Source organism: Antechinus flavipes, chromosome 2 (assembly GCF_016432865.1).
Source record: "Antechinus flavipes isolate AdamAnt ecotype Samford, QLD, Australia chromosome 2, AdamAnt_v2, whole genome shotgun sequence".
Classification (NCBI taxonomy): domain Eukaryota; kingdom Metazoa; phylum Chordata; class Mammalia; order Dasyuromorphia; family Dasyuridae; genus Antechinus; species Antechinus flavipes.
In genome coordinates this window covers 564,721,710-564,746,790 of record NC_067399.1, presented here as the reverse complement: position 1 = coordinate 564,746,790, position 25,081 = coordinate 564,721,710, and the positions used below count along the sequence as shown (strand labels likewise).

General features: G+C 37.0%; 1 protein-coding gene across 1 annotated transcript in view; it reads right to left on the bottom strand.

Moving 5' to 3' along the window:
- Positions 1-25,081, bottom strand: part of AGBL1 (AGBL carboxypeptidase 1) — a 1,144,955-nt gene that overhangs the window by 973,061 nt on the left and 146,813 nt on the right. The window contains exon 6 of the mRNA XM_051981064.1: positions 13,609-13,646. Within this exon, the coding sequence (XP_051837024.1) occupies positions 13,609-13,646 (38 nt within the window). The remainder of the gene's footprint in view (positions 1-13,608; positions 13,647-25,081) is intronic.

Sequence of the window (25,081 nt, the reverse complement as noted above, 5' to 3'; positions counted from 1 at the left end):
AAAGGGATCCACATGTGTTAAAATGTTTGTGGCAGCTCTTTTTTTACATTAATTAATTTTTTAAATAACTTTTTATTGACAGAACCCATGCCAGGGTAATTTTTTACAGCATTATCCCTTGCACTCATTTCTGTTCCGATTTTTCCCCTCCCTCCCTCCACCCCCTCCCCCAGATGGCAAGCCGTCCTTTACATGATAAGTAGGTTACAGTATATCCTAGATACAATATATGTGTGCAGAACCGAACAGTTCTCTTGTTGCACAGGGAGAATTGGATTCAGAAGGTATAAATAACCTGGGAAGAAAAACAAAAATGCAAGCAGTTTATGTTCATTTCCCAGTGTTCTTTCTTTGGGTGTAGCTGCTTCTGTCCATCCTTGATCAATTGAAACTGAATTAGCTCTCTTTATTGAAGAGATTGTGGCAGCTCTTTTTATAGTGGCAAGAAACTGGAAACTGAGTGGATGCCCATCAATTGGAGAATAGCTGGACAAGTTATGATATATAGATGTTAGGGAATATTGTTATTCTATAAGAAATGATCAGCAGGATGATTTCAAAGAGATGTGAAAAGATTTACATGAACTGATACTAAGTGAAATGAGCAGAACCAGGAGATCATTATACAAGGCAACAGCAAGATAATATGATGATCAATTCTGATGCACATGGCTCTTATCAACAATGAAGTGATTCAGACCAAGAAAGCCATCTGCACCCAGAGAAAGGACTGTGGGAACTGAATGTGGACTATAGCATAGTATTTTCACTCTTTTTATTGTTGTTTGCCTGCATTTTGTTTTCTTTCTCATTTTCATGCCTTTTTGATCTGATTTTTCTTGCGCAGCATGATATTTGTAGAAATAGAGAGAGAGGAAGTGCACGTTTAATATATATTGGATCACTTGCCAACTCGGGGAGAAAGTGGGTGGAAGGGAGGGAAAAATTGGAACACAGGATTTTGTAGGGGTGGATGTCAAAAATTACCCATGTATATATTTTGAAAATAAAATGTTTTAAAAATAAATAATTGAATGAATGACTTTTTCCCTCTTAAAGGCAAAACTGATGAGACCAAGCTTCAGATAATGTTTAGCTCCCTCTCTTTCCTCCCAAGAAGGTAATAGATCTTTTGAGCCTCTTGATGTGAACTAATTATCTCATTATATCTCTTTTTTCTCTTTTTCCAGTATAGACTGATTCCCACCCCTTAATGTCTTTTTCTTTGATGTTATCACATCAGAGATCATTCACAACCATACCTTCAGTCCTTATGATGCCCCAGTGACAGATACAGTTCTCAAGAGTTACAGACATTTTCTCATGTAGGGATGCAACTAGCTTAACTTTTAAATATATACGTTTTCCACTATTTATCTTTTTGTGATTCTCGAGTCCTATTTTTGTAGATTAAATTTTGTATTTAGCTCTGTTTTTTTCAATAGAAATGACTGAAAGTCTCTTACTTTATTGAAGCTCCATCTCTTCCCCTGAAAGATGATGCTCAGTCTCACTGAATAGTTAATTCTTGGTTGCAACCCCAGGTCCTTTGCCATACATAGTATGATATCCCAGGCCCTCTGATGCTCTATTGAAGGAGCTATCAGATCCTGGGTGATCCTGACTGCTGCTCTTTGACATTTGAATTGTTTTTCCCTGGGCTTGCAGTACTTTTTCCTTGAGATTATAGTTTTGGAGTTTTGCAACAATGTTCCTTGGGGTTTTCCTTGTGAGAAGTCTTTCCAGAGAGATTCTTTCAATGAGTATTTCCCCCTCTGTTTCTAGAATATTGTGGCAGTTTTCTTTAATAACATTTTGTAGTATGCTACCCAGGCTCTTTTTTGGTTGTGACCTTCACGTACCATAATTTTTAAATTGTCTCTTCTGGATCTATTTTCCAAGTCAGCTGCTTTGCTCTGAGGTTTTTCACATTTTCTTCCATTTTTTCATTCTTTTTAATTTTAGTTATTCTTGATGTCTCACAAAATCATTAGCTTCCATTTGCTCTGTTCTAGTTTTGAATGTGTGATTTTCTTCATTTATCTTTTGTAACTTTTTCCATTTGGTTTATCCTACTATTTAAAGAGTTATTTTCTTCAGACACTTTTTCTTTCTTCCTTTTCCAAGTTATTGACTCTCTCTTGTATACCTCTCATTTCTTTTCTCATCTTTTTTCCTTTGTCCTTTGTCTCTTATTTATCCTTTGAAGTCTTTTATGAGTATTTCCAAGAAGCCTTTTTGGGTTTGAAACCATTTTATCTCACTCTTTGAGATTTCTTCTGTGAACTTTCTGTCCTCTGAGTTGTGTGTTTTGGTCTGCCCTGTAACCATAATACCTTACTTGGGCAAGATTCTTTTCTGTTTCGTGCTCATTTTCTTTCCTTTTCTTTTGGTATTTCCTTTTTTTTTTTTTTTTTTTGCCTTTAAGGTAGAACTCTGTTCCTGGGATAAAGGGGGCTCTGTCTCAAGCTTCCTGTGCAGCTCTGAGCCTTGACTTTGAGCACAGGGGCCCCTTGTCTTTGTAGGGGGTAACTTATCTGTTCTTTTTAGAAAGCAGCCTGGTTTCCCAGAGTTTGCTTTCTGAGCTGGGATTAGGGGCTGCCCTGATGATTTTCTCCTATACTGAGCCAGAACTGGGGGGTCTTAGTTGCTGATTTGCCATGATTAAAACTATCTCACGGCCTTTCCCAGAGTCTATCTAACCTTAGCTGAACACCTTTTTCATTCCAATGCAACTGACCTTTCTTGAAGTTTTTTCAGTCTATCTTGATCTGGAGAATGGTTTCATTCCATCAGGCTCTGTTCAGAGGCTTGGTTTCATGTGGTTTTTGAAGGAAACTAGGAGAGCTTGAGCAGCTTCCTGGCTTTACTATAGCATCTTGCCTCCACTCACCTAGAATCACTTATCTAACTTTTGATTATCATTATGCTAGCTGAACTCTCTGATTTCTGAATTGGAAGTCAGGTATTATAACCCTGAGTAGAGCAATATACAGAAGATTTTTGTTATTTTCTTAGCTATTCCCCCTTCTTTTCCACTATTCTCATTGATGATGTTAATCTTTCTTCCTAATGAAATAGGAATATCTAAAATGGCATATACCTGAAGTCATGATGGCATAGAGAACAGAGAGGCAGCCTTGCATCTAGCAATATCTGGATTCAGTATTCACTTCTGACACCTAAAGTTTCTTTAACTCAGAGAAAGTTACTTAATTTCTCATTGCTTTTAAGACCAGAGGTATTAAATATTAGCATCATATGAAACCAATTAAAATGTAACTGGGAAATGTTTAACAACAATAGCAAAATACAACAAAATGTAGACAATGTTCATCTGTAGGCAGGCACAGGGATCCACATGTGATTTAGTGGCCCCATTTCTGTTTAAATTTGACACCACTGATCTAGAAAAAGAGTCTGAGACTATTGACTGCAAAAATTTGACTACTTGCATTAACTGAGGGAATTTCCTACACTACCTGTGTAATCATAGATCCGATTCCACTAATAATAATAGTAATAATTTATAAGTGCCTATTATGTTCTAAACACCGTGCTAAGTGCTTTACAAATATTATGTAACCTTTTCCCTTGGAGGTAAGTGCTTTTATTATCTCCATTTTATAGTTGAGCAACCTGAGATCAAGGTTGAGTGACTTATCCAAGATCACAAAGCTATTACATAGCTGAGGTGGAATTTGAAATCAGGTCTTCTTGATTCTAGACTTAACACACTAACCATTAAGCTCACTATCTATTCACATGCCAATTCCTGGAGAAATGACACCCCTAAAACCCTATAAATAGGATGAAGTGGGAAAATATGGAAAACATTCTTCTTTCTTTACTTTTTCATATGCATTGTCTTCTAACCAAATAAAGAGCAAGGTGGAAGTTTGCTAAAGCCATTCCAATCTCCCATTACAATCATTGAATCACAGAATATTACAGCTTGACCTTAGAGATCCTGTAATCTACTTCATAATTTTACAATCTAAGAAACTGAATCTTGGAGAGATAAGGTGGGTAGTTTCCCCAGGGCAATCTAGGTAAAACACGAGAACTGGAACTGGAATCTAGGTCTTATAATTCTCAAAGGAGAATGGAAATATTCCAGGGACCACTAAGAAAAGAAAAGAGAGTTGACTGACTAAAGAAGCAATCTAGCAAAGTAGACTAAGCTTTGGACTTAGGATTCAGGAAACTGGCATATGTGGTTAGGTATGTCACTTCAATTCTCTAAGTGTCAGTTTCTAAGTTGGTAAAATGAAGATGTTGTCTGGATAGTAGAAGTCTCTTTCAAATCAGTTAAATACCATGGGTAGGTATAAGAAGATCATGCAAATGCTAAAAAAAAAAAAAAAAAAAAAAAAAAAAAAAAAAGTGGAGATGGGGGAGTGGGAAGTGGGGGAGGGATGGGGGAGTCCCTTTTTTTGCCTCTTGGAAAACTCAAATCCCTTTAAGGCTCAGCTCAAATGCCCCTTCCTTGAAGGCTTTTCCTGAATCCTCTCAATTAACTCTGCTAGCCCCAAATTTCTTTCTATTTATTCATATCTGGTATTTATTTCTTGATAAGTATGTATTTATCCCACCCCACCCCTACCCTCTCTGATCAAAGTTCTGTGAGGGTAAATGCCATTTCATTTTTTTCTTCACATTCTCAGAGTTTTGCAGAGTTTTTGGTACATAGTAGGGGTTTAATAAATACTTGGTTGGTAGATAGATTGATGCTTAAGCAGCAAGTGAATTTACTCTTAGTTGAGTGAAAATAGGAAATAGGAACCAAAGTTGGAGAAAGGTTACTGGAAGGGAACTGTTAGTATTAAATCAGGCAGTTCTGAAAAAGCTGCTTTAAAGGTTCATAGCCCCCATGACTCCTGTTCAGTCACTGTAATGACATTAATGGTGCAACAAGTTGCATCTGCTTTCATAACCCTCAGTTCTTCAAGCTCCCTCCTCCCCATTCGCCTAAATAACGGCTGAGCAAATGCCTCGGAGACCATCTTCAGCTAATTTCCTCCAAGCCATGCAAGCTGCTAACGCTGGGAAGCACAGATAGTGTGGAATAGCAAATATGACCAAAATTAGATTAAAATAACCTCCTGATAAACAAATTACTTGCTGAAAATAAATATTGGACTGGTGGCAACCAACATAGCTAAAAGAACAGCACCACCACATGGTATAAAAAAGAATCACCCTCTGCTTGTATTCTTCCATACCTCCCGAATGGTGAGATGGTCAATCCTATTTTAATTCAGTAGATTGGCAACTACTTGGAAGATGGATGGGACTGGGAGGCATTCTTTCAGTTTCTTCCTTCCCCCCTTCTCTATTTAGAATACAAAAAAGAACATACATATTTTTCAGGGGAAAATGAATTGTACACCCAGGAAAAAAATGACTTTGCTCATGATTTGGGCTAGAAGGCAATGTAATATAGTAGAATTCTGACTAAGATTTTCCATTTCTTTTATTCTTTTGTCTTCAGGAGACCAAAATTTATTGCCCAATTTGGCATCTTAATGTTTTTCAGCTTATATATCTGTATTCTCTCCATGGAGCATTGTCCACACATGCAGAAACATGAACAAAGTTTGCCCTGTCTTTCCTTCAGTTCTTCCTGCTTTGAATAACATGCTTATTTATTTGCCATCTACCACTTTACCTCATATAAGAATATTTCATATATTTGGAATATATTATTTACCTTTCAGCCTCCTCTTATTTGGTAGAAATAATTCCAGTTCTCTTCAACCAAGGATCCTTGATCTGAGGAATGTGAACTTGATTTTGTTGTTGTTGTTGAATATGCTTTTTAGGAGACTTATTTAATAATTGAATTTCAACATAATTAATTTCCTTTGGAATCTTGTATATTTTATTTTAATGCTTTTAAAAATTATTCTGAAAAGGGACCCATGGACTTCACCAGGTTGACAAGGAGGTATGTGACACTCACAAAATGTTAAAGTTCCTTCTTTAAATTTTCTTCTCAATTCTTGATATTTAACAGTAATTCTTACAAAAATCCACAGTATGATCAATGTGAATTGTGATGGGGCTCCACATGAAGTTCAGCAAAGTCAAACATTCCCATCTGGCAGATGCAAATATCAAAAAAATGTATTTGATGCTGATTTTTAACCTAGGAGAAATACTATATTTCTGTAGCCCAAAATATAGCAACTGAAAAAAATTACTTCAGATTATTATAATGAAATTAGTTATTGTTCAAAAACTAGAATGATTCCCATCACATTTCCTATCATTATCCCTGTGTATTGTGAGTTTATGATGAATCCAGGAATAACTTCTGGAAAGTTCATGCCCTCAGTACCCTTGGAGAGGATAGAACATCACTTTAGACACTGATAGAGCATCAAACATCCAGTGGACCCAGCAGATGTTAAGAACCATCAAGAAAATAGGAAAGTAGTGAATTCTCAATCTTGCACTCTCTGCCAGCTAGTAACGTCTTTAATTTTATTAACACTAATTGTTAGCACCTCATAAGTGTACAATTTATTTTTCCCTTAAGTGTAATGATTATAAGTATTGGTCAAGTAGTTCATGGAGTAAAAAGGCACATTCCCTAACTGGCTAGAAGATTAGATTAAATTTGTAATGTCATGGATGCTAACAGTTATCCAGATATAGTAAACAATGATTCAGCCAGTTGAGAAAGAATCAAATTAGCAAAAATGTATTAAATGACTTAAAGTGGAGAGACAATAGCAAACTCTATCCCAAATGATCTAAATCTCAAGTAAGATGCTACTTCTCTCACTTGGTCACCATTACTCCCTCCCCAGGTATTAGTACGCTCTGATGCATCTGTTTCCTTTACTATAATTTGTATATATGTTCTATCCCCCTTCCTAATAGAATGAAAACTCCCTGAGGCCAGAGAGTATTTCTTTTTTTTTTTCCTTCATAACCCTAGAACCTAACATAATACTTTATACATAGTAATAGCCTTTTAAAGGTATATTGATTGAATGAGTGAATTTAGAGATTGTTTCATTGTTGGTTTTGTATCAGTAGGACCTAACACACTGCCTAATAAGTGCCTAATAAATGCTTCTTAATTGAATTTACTTTAGTTATCTTGCAGTTTGACAAATTGTCTAAGTAATAGACCATATATCTTGGAAATGATATTTTATCCTCATTTCAAACTACACTGTAAAATATCTGCTTTGGACTTCTATGGCAACCTATTCATACCCATTCCCAATTTCTTCTCTATGGGAGTCAAGAATTCAAATACTCTCTAGTTCCCACCAGAAATGAGTAAGGACCTTCCCATTGTTGTGGAGCAGAAGTCTTTCCCTCCAAGCCATAGGCAAACAATCATGTAGAAAAAAAATAAATATATGTGGTGTGACTACCAAACTTCCACTTAATTCTTTTGTACAATCTTTCCCACTTTTCTTCTCTTCCTATTTCCTTCCCCCACGGACTGCAAATTCTTTCCTACATGCTAATTCTGCATTTAAGTTGAAAGCAGAGCTGAAGCAGCCCTATCATTCCCTTATTAAGATTTAGTGCCTGAACCAGAAGGTGTTTCCTTGTTGCAATAATGTGACCTTTAAATCTGGGCAGCAAGGTTAATACCAAAGCATTATTTGAGAATTCATCACTAGAGCCAGTACAAGTCAGACATGATCCCATTGCTGTGTGCTCATTTAAAAGCTGCTTCTAGGGCTATGATTTTTCACAAATTCATTTATTTCTAATGCTCATGAAAAAGACAGCAGGGCACAGACAGGAAGAAGAAAAAAGGGAAAAGAGAGGTAGAAGAACTGGGAACAAGGGAAAGTAGAATTATAGAAGGAGAGGAAGACAGAGACAAAAGACAGTATGCCTTTGTGATTTATTATAGAAAAGATTGTCTGCAGTGGAAGAAGCACTACTTCTTAATCAAAGCTTTATTAAATTCCGGTAATAAAAAGCTAAGTGATTTTGGATGGGATATAGCATAATAGGCCAAAGCTTTCATTTCAGAAATATTCAGTCTATCATTTGTTCTGCTGAGGAATAGGAGTAGGGTGTGTGTGTGTTTGTGTGTGTGTATGTATATGTTAGAAAAGGAAGATGGAACAAAAGGAAGATAATAGAGGAAGGGATGAGAAAGATATTTGGAGAAAATGCATGGGATTTGGGTTAGGCCCAAATAATTACTGGGAAACCTGTCTAATGGATCGGAGATTCATTTTTTAACTTCAAGGATCTGTAACTGATGAGACAAGAAGAGAAATGGGACTTCCAAGTATATTATCCCTCCTGATGGCAGAGAGGAGGAAATAAAGGAAATGCTTTGATCTTGTTGACTTCTATGCTATCTGGTCTACATTTGGTTACCATGGAGGTTGGTCTTAGATAAATTCCTGAACTATTTTGCATCTGGTTTATTCACTCTATGGTGACCATATTTATTTGCCTTTTTCACTTCCTTTGAAACCATCTTCTAATTTCTCAACCTCTCTCAATCAAGGTACTCTCTTTGGGGTATTCATCAATGGAGTATTCGTTCTGATCTTCCATGTTAGAGCCACATTCTCTGTGTTCAACTGTCACTTATCTAAACTTTCCTTTCTCCCAAAGTCTTTAGGTGAAATGTATGTCTTGTATCTCAGGATCTCTATGCATTTCAAGGTGATAATTAATTATGTCAGATAAACTTTTCTGCAATAATCTAAAAAAACTAAAGAAGTCTCTCATGACATTTGAATGAGAAATTTCTAAAACATTTTAAAACTATAGACTTAAACCTGGAAGAAACCTTTAAACTCACCTAATATGATACAGGGAAGTCCAAGATGATTGTCTGGTTAAAACTCCAAAGAATATACTCTGGTCAGTGTAGCTATCCCTCAATGGTATATAAATATAACTTTATAACCAAAATGGTTTAACCAAGGTCACACATACTTAAATGACAAAGCTGGGATTCAAATTCAGGTCCTTGAACCCCAAATTCAGTGCTTGAACTCTTCTAACTCTTTTTCACTCAAAGGAATTTGACTCCAGTGGTGGCAATGGTAAATCATATAGGCAATTCACTGGAAGGTAGATATTTGGAAACATGTGGATACCTATATATGTCTCAAATTACCTACACATTGTCTTTCATTTTTTCTTGGATAATTCAGGAATACTTACTCTCTTACAATCATAGCTTCATCAAGTCACAGGTTATAATAAAGCTTAGCATCTAGTCCAACCACAAATTTAAATTACATACAGAGATATATGAAAATGTATTTTTTTTATTAGTAGAGGGTCAAGATCATTAGCTTTGCCAGTTAAAGGCAATGCATGATGGATTTTGTTATCCTGATTTTAATTTTCTTGATCAGCATACACCATCACTTCAGCTAAAATAATAGGTTCTGCCTTTGCGTTTTGGTTACTATGGGATACAATATACTATAGTATCGGTATCTTTGTAAGCAAAGAGTAGTATAATTTTAAAATTTAAAAAAAATTAATTTCCATCTTAGTCACACAGAAGTTTTTAAATATGAGTGTCTAAAAACTTTATATTATTTGGGGATTTCATATGTTGCTAATCACAAGTGACTTCAAATGTTTTAGCACAAAAAAGATAAGAACGCATAACATTTTTTTTAAATAGAGTTAAGTGACTTGTCCAGGGTCACACAGCTGATAAGTGTTAAATGTCTGGAGTTGGATTTGTACTCAGGTTCTCCTGACTTTAGGGCTGATGCTCTATCCATTGTACCATCTAACTGCCTCTGCATATAATGTTGCTGTTGGATCAGTATTACCATCAAAAAAGGTACAAACAGTCTTTCAGTGTGATTGATCTTTCTTACTGTAGTACTATGATAAATTAATTGCATCATTACTCCAAAGGGACAAAAAAAGAAAGAAACTGAAGAGAATAGCAACATTACACTATACCAGAGTATATTCTAGGACATGTACATGAAAAATATTTCTGTCATGTTATCTAATGCTTTACACCCCCTTCCTTTTATTCAAAGGCCTACCAATATGTTCCACATTTCTTTGTAGCTCCTCTCCTTCATTCCCTGACACATTGTCCTCTGTAGTTATGATTCTCTTTTGTTAGGGGCTGATGTTGGTAAAAAAATGTTGAATGAAGACTTCTATTTGAAATGTAAGTACTGTGAGGGCAGGGACTCTCTTTTTCTTTTTTCTTTTCTATTTCTTTTTTAGATTTTTTTTTTATCTTTTTGTCTTTTAGTCCAAACACATAGCACAATACCTTGCATGTAGCAAACATTTAAGAGAGATTAACTGACTTGAATGAAACTAAATTAAATAGTCAAAACTCTAAGGAATAATTGCTTGGGGGCATCTGATGGTTTGGACATGTGTTAATGAAGTCCTATATATCTTTTGGGTCTTCTGGATTTTTTATGACTTAAAACATTAACTGGCGATTATCATTTTGTATTTTCTATCTTTAATACTTATATTGGAATTAGGGGAGCCTTTTTACTCACTTTTGAAGAAACAGACATGACATGTATTTGGCCACAAGTGACTTCTTGAGAGGACGTGGAAAAATCCAAAATGATTGTCTAGCTAAAATTCAGAAGAATAGACCTAGTCAGTGAAGCCATCTGCAGGGGCCTCAAACTTTTTAAATGGGGGGCCAGTTCACTGTCCCTCCGACTGTTGGAGGGCCAGACTATAGTAAAAACAAAAACTTTATTTTGTGGGCCTTTAAATAAAGAAACTTCATAGCCCTGGGTGAGGGGGATAAACGTCCTCAGCTGCCGCATCTGGCCCTCAGGCCGTAGTTTGAGGACCTCTGCTCTATGGCAATAAAAGCAAGCTCACAAAGAAACTTCCTTTTGCTTTTAGAATTCCCTATTTGCCTCTTATTTGTGCCTTCTTCCAGAGTGTGACCAGATGGCCATCTTTCTGCATTCTTTTCATGCTTCCTTTTCTGAACATGTCAAAAACCAGAGACATGGTGATGGGCTTTTCCAGCACCAGAAATGACAGCAGATGGAGTAATGCTAGGTATACTAAAGAAAAACATGGCAGAGCAGATATGTGCTTTGAATACACATAGCCCAAGAAGGTACATGGAAAATATTCATGAATACCAAACTTGTATATGGAGGAGGGGAGATTTTAAATTCCCAAAGACAACATGATCATAGAATATAGCTTTCTAAAGAGAAAATGGCATTTTCTAGACATTGTCTTAAGGCAAGTTCAAGAATTCTAAAGTTTGAAAGTTCAAGGATTAGACCTTCTAGGACAATAAGGGCATTTCTTGAAACAGTGAAAGAAGAGTATCATCTACATAACTCCTAATCAGTTTCTTATGTGAAGAGAAAAGACAGTGAATCAATTGGTGTCTGAAAGTCCAGTTGGAAGAAACTTGCTTGTTCAGCAATCCTCAAAAAATGCTCTCATTTTGAGAAGAGTCTTCTAAACCATAGCTTATTGCTGTGAGTCTCAAAAGAATTGTGCAAAACTCTATGGAAAAGAGGGATCCACCAGAATGTCAAAGAAGGATCACAGTAATTAACCCAAGTGCAGTTGTTTCCTGGGGCAGGAGATTGGCAATTTCAGAGATAGAGGTTTTTGCTTTGTTTTGTTTTGTTTTTTCCTTTTAATCTGTTTATGGAGGCCCATGCATCTTTTGTGTCTTCTGAATTTTCTATGAGTTAAAACATTAGCTGTCCATTATTCATTTTGTATTTCCTACCTTTAATGCTTATATTGGACTTGGGGGCCCTTTTTACTCACTTTTGAAGAAACAGACATGATATATGATATATATTTGAATATATTCAGAAGTTTTCCTGGATTAAGTAGAGATGAGAATAACAAGCCAATGAAAGAAACTGCTTGTCCCTGGGGTAGGCTCTCAAGATCACAATTTTGAGATACAGGTTATATATTGTTTCTATGAAACATTAGCTTCTATAAAAACATATGATCTTCATGTCTAGAGATAAAGTACTGATGCATGGAGGAGAAAAAAAGGAAACACTCTCCTGAACACAGGTTCTCCTTTCTCACAAGGTTTCGATTCTACCATTCTCAGAATTTCTGAGAATCTTCCCCACCACCACTTACTATATCACACACCTGTAATTGTAATTCCAGGGGTCCTCAAACTTTTTAAATAGGGGCCAGTTCACTGTCCCTCAGACTGTTGGAGGGCCAGACTATAGTAAAAAACAAAAACTTTGTTTTGTGGGCCTTTAAATAAAGAAACTTCATTGCCCTGGGTGAGGGGGATAAAAGTCCTCAGTTGCCACATCTGGCCCACAAGCTGTAGTTTGAGAACCCCTGTAACAATAGAGACTTGAGTCAGATTCAGTCTTAAGAATGCTTGGCTCTCTCTCCAGACCTCTATAATAATGTTTTTCTATCTATTTCCTATCTCAAGGTATAAATAACTTCCCCACTTCTCACTCCCTAACTCATTCTTACTGCCTCCACTATCCCTTCAGGATATGGTATTGTATATATACCCTGGCACTACAGAAAGTTTCAAAAAACAAAATTAATTGAAACCTCAATATATTTGTTCATTCAGGACAAAGGGCAAAATATATGACTTATTCTCATCATGCTCAGTTTATAAAAGTTTGTTGTTTCTGTTATAAAGTCACTTATTAATTTATAAGATAGTAAAACTTAGTTATTCCACATTGACTTTAGGCAGCCTGCACAAGAACAAATATCATAATCTAATCAACTGGCTACCAAAGATCCAAATTCAAAAAGATGAGATGAAGAGGTTAGAATAACAAAAAAAAAAAAAATTTAGATAAAAAAGGTTGTGTAGAGAAACAGAGAAAGAATCATCCTTGGAGTCAGAAAAATTTGTGTTCAAAAACTGCCTGTGACATATTCTAACATACTATGTTTCCACAAGTAAGTGATTTAAATTCTCAATGTCCCAAGCAGTTCATTATGATTACACATTGGAACTGAATTTCTAGAAAGGCATTGACTTCCCCCCTAAAAATAATCAGCTAATACTTTACCCCAAATACATAGTATTTGATATTATATATTGTTGATTAACTCTAACCCCCCCACCTCCAAGTGTAATTTTTTTATTGAATTACAAAACTGAGGGAGAAATTGGCATTGTATTCAGAATAATTATCTCCATTGTACAAATAATAGGTAATATCCTCTTCTGCTTGATATATGTGACGCTGATGTTACCAGCATTCCTCCTATCCATTTACTGCCACACACATACTTTACATCTGTAGTATATTTCCATTTCCCTTAACACCTGTAGCCCATTCCAATACAGCTGTTATTTTCACTGAACTTTTTGGGTCTACTAAACAAGGAGAAGGTAAGAATTCTGGAATCCATTACCTTAAATAGACACAGGATCAAACCCATGCTCATGTATATACAAGGAGGCTGCTGTTTGAAACAATTCTAATTGTCTTGGTGAACATTTGCCCACAATATAAAAATAATATTCTTCAAAGAACTCCTTAGAAAACTGTCTCATTGTTTTATAGGCAGGAAGCTGGACGGGGATGGCAAGAAAGCCCAGTTCACTCACCTTTGTGAGAAAAATAAATAATTCTTTAAAGAAGCACTTACTAGATTTCAGCAATACTGCAAGAACCTCCATGGCAGCCCTGGGGGGAAGGGAAAAAAGGAAAGAGGGAAGTCAGTTTTCAGCAGTATTTTTCATTAGCCTGTAGATTCCATAACCATCTTGTTCATTGCTGTCACCTAACATTCCCATTACTAACCTGGTCGCACACATTCTATTGATCTCTCTACTGGACCATTAAAAAGGCATAAATGCAGAAATAGCACTAGGGCAATGCGTCCATCTTTTTAATATGTCCCAGGAGTACCTTCTGCTCCAGAACATATCCCTTCACCTCCTCCTCCCTCCCTCTATTCACCACCTTACTGGATGTCTCTTTTCCTTAGCTCCTCCCTCCCAGAGCTGATGCCAGTCTCTGAATCTGTGCTTGAAAAACACAGAAGTCCCAAATGAGTCTTAGGGGATGGAAAGAGAGAGAAAGGAGAATATATGGAGATTGAGTGGGAGCTCAAGCATGTAGAAAAAAGGTGCAAAATTCTTACAACCTTTACCATACTCTGAGCCAAATTGAAAATATTCATGCACTAAGTTTAAAAAATTGATACTTGAGAATAGAAAGCTATTATTTTTGTGATTTTTTTTCAAATTCATCACTGTCTTCCATAGAAAGATTACCAACTTTACAGCAAAGATAAGTATATGATTGTGAATATTTCTCTTGGCATAGGCCTACTGAGATATCCTTCTGCCAACTGAGATTTATTATGTTAAATCCAAACAGAGCCAGTCCAGTTGGATGAAAATTTGAATGGCATTGAAAATATTACTGCAAAAAGTTGGGATGGCTATATTTCTATTTTGTTTTGCTTTAAATATTGAAATACACTGCATTTCCATGTAAAGCTAAAAACCTAACCCCTAAAGCAGTAGACATTTTCACTGTTCCTTTGAATCACTCATCTGAGGTTCTAAAATGAGTGTCAGACAAACTAGTAACCAAACCTCAGGGATGATGATTCCTATATCCCCCTTTCTTCTCTATTATGTCACTGATTTTCTAATCAGTTAACCCTGTCCTAACTTCTGCTATATGGATGACAACAATTTACTATTCAAGATGAATTATCTAAGCTCTAGCCATACAACTACATGTAATAAAACACTAGACATGGCTGCTCACAGAATTCAGGGGACTTTTGAAATGTCCCAGGGCAACTGATCAGGAGCTTAGGTCCCCAGTGGTAAAACCTACAGCTGACTAAAATATTCTGGCTTGACTGTTAAGCAAAACAAAACTGAAAAACAGAAAATAATAACACCAAGAGTGAAGTAGAATAATTTGGTCAGCTCCTTTATAAATCTCTTTTTCCTTTTTTTCCCAATAAATAAAAACTATTACTTTCTCATTGCTTCTTTTTCTAATCCACATGATCCACAAATAATAAGTTCAAGAGAGTTCAAGAGAGATAAACAAAATAACTGTCCCATGATGCACCTTGAAAATAGAACTCATTTCAGAGGAAACAATATGTAAAGAATAAAGAACATTAATGTGACTTGAAATTTAAAAAAAAAAAAAAAACTTGGTTTGAATCCCAATGTGTAAATTTTTGAGCTTTACATAATCAGAAACAAGACCACTCAAACTTTGTTTTAAATTAAAAATATCAGTTTTCAATTTGTAAAATTGAAAAAAAAATAAATATAAATAATATTATTTGTAATGTAATTTGTAACACAGTCATCACATTTAGCGCCCAAGTGTAGGAACCAAGGACCCTACTTTCACCGAAGAAGTCTCCAGTGACTAGGAACTTAGGTGAGTATTGTAATAGACAAAAAGGGAACTTATTTTCTTAAAGACTAAACTAGTAAGCTTTTTTGGCTGAAATGGGACAGACCTAGCTAAAGATTCTCCATCCCCACCCCAAACCTTCTACCCCCACCCCCACCCAGGAGTGGTGCTATAGAAAGCATGCTTAAGCTGATAGAAGATCAAGAGCTACTTATAACTTGGGAACAGACAGCTAGACTTCTTGGTACATTAAAACACACCTATCCTTGGTTCTTAGAGGAAGAGCAAATCTCTCCACATAATTGGACATTAATTGGGCAACAGCTCTCTGCATATTGCAACAAAAACGGTCCTCATTCAATTTCCATTGAGGCATTCTATTTATACAATATAATACAGCTGGCCTTAAAAAAACGGTCTAAGTTCTAGAACAAAAGGAAAAATCTAGGAATAGCCAAATGGGGAAGCCTGAGATAAAGGAGGAAGACAAAGAACAGATTAATGACCACATCCCCATAGGGCATGGAAACTTAAGTGAGGCTCAAGGGTGTGGTGAATCTGAGGCAGCTTCAGCCCCACCTAAGGAGCAGGTAATTGCCTCTCCTCCATCAACTCCACCCTCTGGGATGGAGGGAGGAGAGGTAATGGGGAGAGGGGGGCAGTGACAGCACCAGCACCTCCCCCTCAGCATCCAGCCACTCCTATGACTAGATTGCAAAAGGGACTAATTAAGGCCAAAGAGGAAGGGAGAAATGTGTTGGAATTTCAACACCACATTTTTCCTGTAATTCAACAGTTTAATTCTTCAGGTCAAGAAAGTAGAAAATATGCTCCTTTTGATATAGAAATCTCAAAGACCTGAAAAAGGCTTGCACTCTTTATGGGGTACATCAGCTTATGTTAAGATGTTATTACAGAATTTGGCTTTTGAAATCTTGACTCCTAATGACTGGAAATCTATAGCAAGGATATGCCTAGAACCTGGACAAAACTACTTGTGGCTTTCTGAATATAGTGAGCTCTGTAGGATACAAGCCCAACAAAATAGTCAAAGTGGAGTTCATGCTGCAATCACCTGTGACCTACTAACAGGTGTAGGTTCCTATGCAGACATCACAGTACAGATTAATTATTCTATAGCAGCATATGAGCAAATTGCTGCTAATGCTATCAAAGCATGGGCTTCTCTCCACAATAAAGATGACAAGGGTAGGGCCTTCATAAAAATAACACAAGGGCCAAGTGAACCCTTTGCTGACTTTGTGGGATGTTTGCAGACAGCTATAACAAGAACAAATGGGGAAAATGCAGTAACAGACATTTTGATAAGGCAACTTGCTAAGAAAAATGCTAATGAGGTTTGCAGAAGAATTATACTAGGACTGCACAAGGATGCTCTTTTAGAGGAGCTCATAAGATGCTGTGCCACAGTGGGCACAAATGCCTTTTATAGCCAGGTTATGATGTAGACTTCCCAAAATCCCAACATGGGAGGACAGAATCCCTCCTGGCAAGGGACTTCCAAAGAGACTCATAGATGCTTTCAGTGTGGTAAAGTAGGACATCTAAAAGCTCAGTGTTGGTATAGAGACAGAATGAAAAAACAGGATGGGAGAACAAGACCCAATACCCCATGTCCAAAATACAACAGAGGCTTCCATTGGGCCTCAGAATGTAGACAAATTCAAGGAAATGGTATGAGGGGCCCAGCCCCAGGCTGGCAAAAAAACACTTGGGGCATGATAGCAGCCAATGGTGCACCCAGAGAGTGCCTAGAAATTCAGTACCCAGACTTGACCAATCAGCTAGAAAGCCACATGATGGGAAAAGGGGAATTACACAATCAACCAGCCAGGAAGCAACCTGATGGGAGAAAGGGATTACACAATTAGTCAGCCAGGAAGCAACCTGATGGGAGAAAGTAATTACAATTGGGGAGCATAGAGCTGTATGCAGCTGGGACAACTGAGATACCCCCTGGAGAGGTGAAATCTGTTCCTCTCCAGCCTATGGATTCCTTACCTCCAGGCACAGTAGGCTTGACCATTTCACCTCCTTTTTATATGTACAAAACAGTGTCCATCCACACACTGATGTGGGAAACTGGGGAATGTGCAGATAATATCCCAGTCACTAATACAGGTAGACAATATGTGACTTATCACCCAGGAGAAGTAGTAACATCAGGTTTACTCATACAGAATCCTAATAAGCAACTTGGTGATAATCACCCAGATTCTGACTCCAGACCACAAAATCCAGCAATATACTGGACAGCAGCTGTAACAGCTGATGGACCTATGCTCATGATCTATATAAATGGCCTACCATTAGAATGATTGCTAGACTCAGGTGCAGATTGTACAGTCATTAGAGGTGCAAATTGGCCCAGTCACTGGCCAAAGATTAAAGCAGACACCTACATGTCTGGAATAGGAGTATCAATAGCAGCTAAAGTTAGTTCTGCCCCTATGAGATGGACTTTTGAAGGCAAAACAGGAGTTTTTACTCCTTTTATAGTTGAAAAATACTCATCAATCTGTGGGGAAGAGATGTTTTACAGCAATTAGGGTTAAAAATGAGTACTTTGGTTTTTTAAGCAGGGTTGCTGTTGAAGGCCTGCCAACACTTTCACCTGTTCCTATCCAATGGAAAACTGATACACCAGTGTGGATAGAACAGTGGCCCTTAGGTAAATGATAAAATTCAGGCCTTTTAGATATAGTACAGGAGAAGTTTGAACAAGGGCATTTACAACCTTCTCTAAGTCCTTGGAATTCCCCAGTGTTCATTGTAAAAAAGAAATCTGGAAAATGGAGGATGCTCACTGATTTAAGAAAAGTGAATGAACAGATGGAAACTATGGGAACTCTTCAGCCTGGGCTTCCATCTCCTACTCAGTTGCCTAGAGAATGGCCTCTTTGGGTCATAGATATTAAGGATTGTTTCTATTCTATCCCTCTGGATAAGGAGGATATGAAGAGATTTGCCTTTTCAGTGCCCAGCGTTAACTTAGCTGAGCCTTATAAAAGATATGAATGGACAGTTTTGCCACAGGGAATGAAAAACAGCCCCACTATGTGTCAAATGTATGTTGCTGCTGCTCTTGCTCCAATAAGAAAAGCATTTCCAAAAGTTATGCTATTACATTATATGGATGATATACTGGGATGTGCACCTGAGGAATAAATGTTAGAAGCATGTCTACAAAAGACCATAGAAACACTAAGATACTACAAATTGAAGAAACAAATTCAAAGACATGCTCCTTTTCAATATTTAGGATACAAAGTATACCCTAAGGTGCTTACAATACAAAAACTGTCCTTAAGAACAGAGAAGCTAAACACCTTAAATGATTTTCAGAAATTGATAGGAGATATCCAATGGATGCAACCAGTGTTAGGTTTGACTATCTATCAGTTACAACCATTATATGACATTTTAAAGAGAGACAGTGCTTTAAATTCACCATGCCAACTTACAAAAGAAGCTTTGAGAAAAGTTGAACTGGCTTTATCAAATGTGGTTGAAAGAGTCACTCAAAAACCCTTGGAAATATCAATTTTTGCCACACAAGAGGCACCCACAGCAGTCCTTCATCAAGGAGACAGTGTGATAGAGTGGGTGAACCTCCCGGCACAACCAGAACAAAGCCTTACTCCTTTCCCAGTGCTTGTGGCTAGAATTTTATTAAAGGCCATTAAGCGAGCAGTACAATTATCTGGGATAAGACCTGACAAAATATACACCTTTTACACCAATACAGAAATTAATGTGTGCTGTGAGACTATCCCAGAGTGGCAAATTTTATTAGCCATGGCTCCAAATTTTACACATGGGTCTCCATTAAAAATAACCAGACTTTTACATAATTGGCGATGGATTCTTGAAGAAAAAGTTTCTAAAGTTCCTCTTAAAGGACCAACTATCTTTACAGATGCATTCAAACATAATATTTGTATTGTATACTCTCATGACTTAACCATAAAAAGAGTAGTCAGAACTCCTTTTCTGTCCACTCAGCAGAACGAATTATATGCCATCATGCTAGCTCTCACTTAGTACCCAGGAGACATAAATATATCTCATTCAGCCTATTCTGTAGATGTGGTACAAAGAATTGCCACAGCCCAAATAAAATTTGCAGCTTCTAATATGTATCAGCTCTTTAAGGAACTTCAAGAGCAAGTGAGAAAGCATCCAGGAAAGATTTATATCTTGCATGTCCACTCACATAGTGGACTTCCAGGTCCTATTTTTGATGGAAATTCAAAGGCAAATAGCCTTTTAACTATATTAGCCAGTACGCCGTTATTTTAGGAGGCCCAGGAATCCTATTCTAAATACCATCAGGCTGCTCGAGCTTTGTGTTTACAATTTGGGATAATAAAAGAGGAAGCTGGGAACATAGTAAAAAGCTGTACAGTTTGCCTTCCTTTCCATCCTCCTACACTCCCTCCAGGGAAGAACCCTCATGGTTTGAGACCCAATGAAATCTGGCAAATGGATGTGACCCATTATAAATCTTTTGGTCATCTGTCTTTTATCCACGTTGTAGTAGACACCTTTTTCAGGATTCACTTTTGCAATACCAGCAGCAAAAGAGACAGCCTGAGTGGTCACTGAATTCCTCATTCAAGCATTTGCAATTATGGGTGTGCCACAAGAAATAAAAACAGATAATGGATCTGCATATACCTCCAAACGTTTTGAACACTTTTGTGCAGAGTATAAGATTTTACACACCACTGGCATACCCTTTAATCCTCAAGGTCAGGCAATTGTAGAAAGAAGAAACAGGGACATTAAGATGCTGCTCCAAAAACAAAAGAAAGGGGGAGCCACAGGTAACCCTAGAGAACTTCTAAATCTAGCCCTTTATACTATTAACTTCTTGATTTTTGACAAAGATACACTGGCTCTGGCAGACAGGTTTTATAACCCACAGGAAGGGCAGTGTCCAATGCGAGCAGCTCCACAATCTTTAGATAATCGCCAGGTGACGTGGAGAGACCCAGAAAGTGGTGAATGGAAGGGACCAGATAGGCTAACTGCTTGGAGGAGAGGGTTTGCTTGTATCTCTACAAGTGGAGAAGGAATCAGATGGGTGCCAACAAGCCATATTCGTCTTGTCCATCACAGAGAGACGGAGCAGACCCTTGAAACGAAGGAGAAGATGCAAGAAATATTGGGTGGTTCTGTTGCTGATTGTGCTCATCATTGAAAGAGCATGGCAGTTATGGCATTTGACTCATGGACATAGAAAATTGTTGGACTTCAAAACCCTCAGGAATCATTAGATTCTCTGAGACATGATAAGATTGTTGTAGGACTTGAAAACCCTTGGGAATCATTGGATTCTCTGAGACATAAGATTGTTGTAGGACTTGAAAACCCTCAGGAATCATTGGATTCTCTGAGACATAAGATTGTTGTAGGACTTGAAAACCCTCAGGAATCACTGGATTCTTTTGAGACATAAGACTTGAAAGCCCTCAGGAATCATTGGATTTTCTGAGAAATGATAAGACTGTTATAGGACTTCACAATCTGCTGGAATCATTGGATTCCCTAACACATAAAAAGACTTTTGCAGGACTTCAAAAACTTGGGGAGATCATTGGATTCCCTGATATGTGAAGCAATGGACAATAGACTGGTTTTGGACTATCTCTTGGCTGCAGAAGAAGGCATATGTGTGACTGCTGTTTACATACTCTCCTTCTAGGACTTCTGGTAATCTTTTACAACACCATGTTGATTTAAATTGTTTGTTATACCATTACTTGCATGTACAATTCATGTTTGTTACACCACATCAAGCCTGCACTGACTGTGGGGAGAATCATCATTAATAGCGTCTGCGTTGCTGCTTTGTGCTTGTGTAATACCTCCCATGCTGATGGGTTTGTGCATAATAAGACCCTTCAGCCCAGAAACCTGCGAGCAACCCCCACTTCCCTTTGGTGCTTTTCATCTCCCTTCCTGAGATGTCGGGGGGTTGTGAGCACCTCCTTTTTGGTGCTTTCACCTCCTTTCGTGAGAAGTCAGGGAGGGTGTGATCACCTCCCCTTGGGGGCTCTGACCTCCCTGAGGAGTCAGGGATGGCATGACCACCTGTGTTCTAAAACAAAAGAAAGCGGGAGATGTAATGGGCTGAGGCTTGAGTTGATGCACTGAGGTCCCAAGCACGTGAGGCTAAATAGTAATTGGACCATACTCTATTAATATATAAGCTTGGAGAAAGAACGGCCCCCGCCCACTCTTTGTGCAAGTCCTGATGTGTTGTATAGGAAATGGCGATTTTGGTAGGTGGAGGCAGGGGAATGGAAACAGAAGCGGAAAGAGAGATTGCTGGCTGGCGTCTTATCACAGCTGCTTGCATTGCTATCGACCACCCTTCACCTCCAATTCCCCTCTGCTAGCTGGCTTCCTGTCTGCCCATATTGCTATTGCAATCCTTCTTCACCTCTACTGAGAATAAAGATTGAAGATTTTCCCCTTAACCTGAATTCCTGACTCCAGCTGATTTTAAATATGTGGTCATCACAATTATTTATTATTATTAAAATCATAATAAATACTAAATATCTATAGTATTTACCTCCTAAAATTGTTGGGAGATAATGGGCATAAAAGTACTTGATAAGATTTAAAGTGTTTATATATATATATTTCTTCTCAACTGTAAAATGGGGATAACAGCACTTTTTTCCTTACAGTTGGTTGTGAGGATAAAATGAGATAATATTTATGAGACACTTAGCACAGTACTTGGCACATAGTAATGGAAGCCAGTATAGAAATACTTATCCCCAACTTTTGCTCTCTATTGTCATCACCATTTTGAAAATTAGATCTATTCTGTGTACTAGCTCTTAATACTACAAACTTGTTCAGAGGTAATTCTTCTCCTCTTCCTTCCCTTTTCCTACATAATTTTCCTTACCTAGCCTCTCAAACAATAACAAATAATAATAATAAGCAATTGTACCATTATTTAATAGATTGGCCTGTTTCATTGAAATTATGTTACCCCAGTATGGTGTGTAGACAAACAAGAAGAGGATAGTACATCTCCAAGTTCTTACCATCTTGTGTCTAAACTTCCTTCAAGGAAGGGAAGAAGGAGGAAGAGAGGGAAAGAAGAAGAGGGAAGGAAAGAAGATAGAGAGAAAAAGAGTCCTAACTCCTCTTTTTTTTTTTCAATTGTTTCTTATTTTTCCTTCATATAGCTTTCTTGTTCATGGTTTTTTTGTTAATTCCCTCATTCAATTGTGAGCTTTGGGGGCAGGAACTGGTTTTTGTAAATCCCTCTTCATATTCCTAACAGTTAGTACAATGCTTGGTACAATATGAATTTAATAAATATGTTTTGACTGACAAACAAATACTTTTACAAATATTAATAAATATATAATGGGAAGCACTTCTTGATAGAAGTTAGAAAAAGTTTCCTATTGAAGATGGGATTTTAGTTGGGACTTAATGGAAGCCTGGGAAGCCAGTCAGTGAGATGAGGAGAGAAATTGTGTCAGGCTAGAAAAGATGGCCAGAACCAAAAAATGGAATATCTTTTTTTTTTTTTGCTTTCACATTTATTAATCTCATCTTTGATTCACATTATTTCTGGGTTTTGTATTTTTTTTTAAATTTTCTTCTCTTCTAGCCTTTTCTTTAATTATGATGTCCAATTCAGATATCTGTAGGTTTTCTTTATTATTATTTCTTTTGTAAATACAAGTTTTTACCACTATGTTTCCCCCAAAGAATCTTTATGGTTACATATTAGTAGTTTTTCTATGTTGTCTCAATGTTATTAATTTCTTTGACAAAGTTATCTTTTGTTTCTTTGTATTCTCAGATTGACCAGTTCTTTAATATTGAATTATTTACTTTCCATTTTAGTTTGAATCTTTTCTTCAAAGATGCTTTATTTATTTTCATTGCATTGAGTCAGTAAAGGATGTGCTTAATTTTTCTGCTTTTCTGAATTTGCCGTGTGAAATTTTTGTGACCTGGCAGAATCAGTTTTGGTATATCTGGTATGAGCTACATATATATGTAATACATATATTTTATATATACATATATATGTATATGTATACATATATGACTTTCTCTTCCCATTCAGTGGTCACCAGGGTTATCATATCTAAATTTTCTAAAGTTCTCTTCTAATTTTTCTTTCTTCTTCAGTTTTTGTTACTTGTTTAGGCCTTATAAGGATTCATTGAATTCATCAAATATAATACTTTACTATTTCTTCCTTTAATTCTATTAATTTTTCTTTTAAGCTTTTAGATGCTAAGTCACATGGCACAGTCTATCTTTCCTTTAAGCATAGCATAATTTCTCAATTTATCTTTTTTAAACCATATCTGTTTTTACCATAGGTTTGTCTTATATAATGATTGCTATCCACTGCTTTTCTAACTTAATCTGAAGTAAAATAAATTCTGCTCCAGTCCTTCCTTTTAATTGTGTAAGAATTTTTTGTTTCTTATAATAACATACTATTAAAATTATCTTTTGAATATATTTTTCTCCTTTTTTATTTTACGGATAAGTCCCTTGCATTCACATATATGTCATAACTATTAATTGTATAATTCTCTCCCTCATATCATGTACATTTTCCTCTCTTAAAAAGATGAATGTCAAGACTTCCACATCTACTTAAGCTCCATATTTTCTCTCAGAATTTATTTCATGACAAGCCTTGGAATTAGTGCTTGACTGAAAAAAAAAAAAAAAACCCACAAATAATTACAAAGAGAAGACATCCTTGAAATTAGCCAGAAAAGGTCTGTTTTGGCTCGAGGGTGGGGACAGTTTAGATGGGGCACAGGTTGAGGTCAGACAGCAACAACAAGAGCACAATAGGCAGCTCACAGCTGAGCAGACCAGACAGAGATGGGGTGTGATTTCAGCCATCTCTGCAGGGAGAACTTTACTACATTATTGGATATTTTGCCCTGACAGCAAGCCAGTAGACAGAGAAGCTAAAAACACAGGGGGTAAAGACTATAACCCTGAAAAGCTAGGGTCTCTCAGAACCTAGCCACATCCATCCAGACTATCTCAGCACATTCTCAGAATCTCAGAGTTTCAGAGCGCAGACGCAGGGCAGCCATTGCTAGTGCCTCATTGCTGCCCCTCACAGTTTGTAGAGGAAGCTCGGTAATACCATCCAACCCTCTCCCCCCCCCCCAAAAAAAAAAAAAAAAGCAGACTGCATTTGTTTTTTTGCTAGCTTGTTTTCATTGATTCTTTTCTAACAAAATGAGCAAAAAATTTAAGTGGACCCTAATCATTGATAGCTTCTCTATGGATAGACAGCAGATGTTAAATCCTGAGGAGACTAAAAACAGACTGTCTCCAGATGAATCCCCAAAGGAGGATATGATCTGGTCCTTAACACAGAAAATTCTCATAGAAGAAATTAAAAAGGCTCTTACAAGAGAGCTAGAAGAAAAGTGGAAAGAGGAAAAGGAAGCTTGGCAAGACAGTCTGGATAACTCATCCCAATCATTTAAAGATATAGTGAATAAAGAAATCAAATCCCTTAGCTAAGATGACAGGAAAAAATAATGATGAATGTTGGAGGGTATGCAGAAAAACTGGGACACTGATGCACTGTTGGTGGAGTTGTGAACAAATCCAACCATTCTGGAGAGCAATCTGGAATTATGCCCAAAAAGTTATCAAATTGTGCG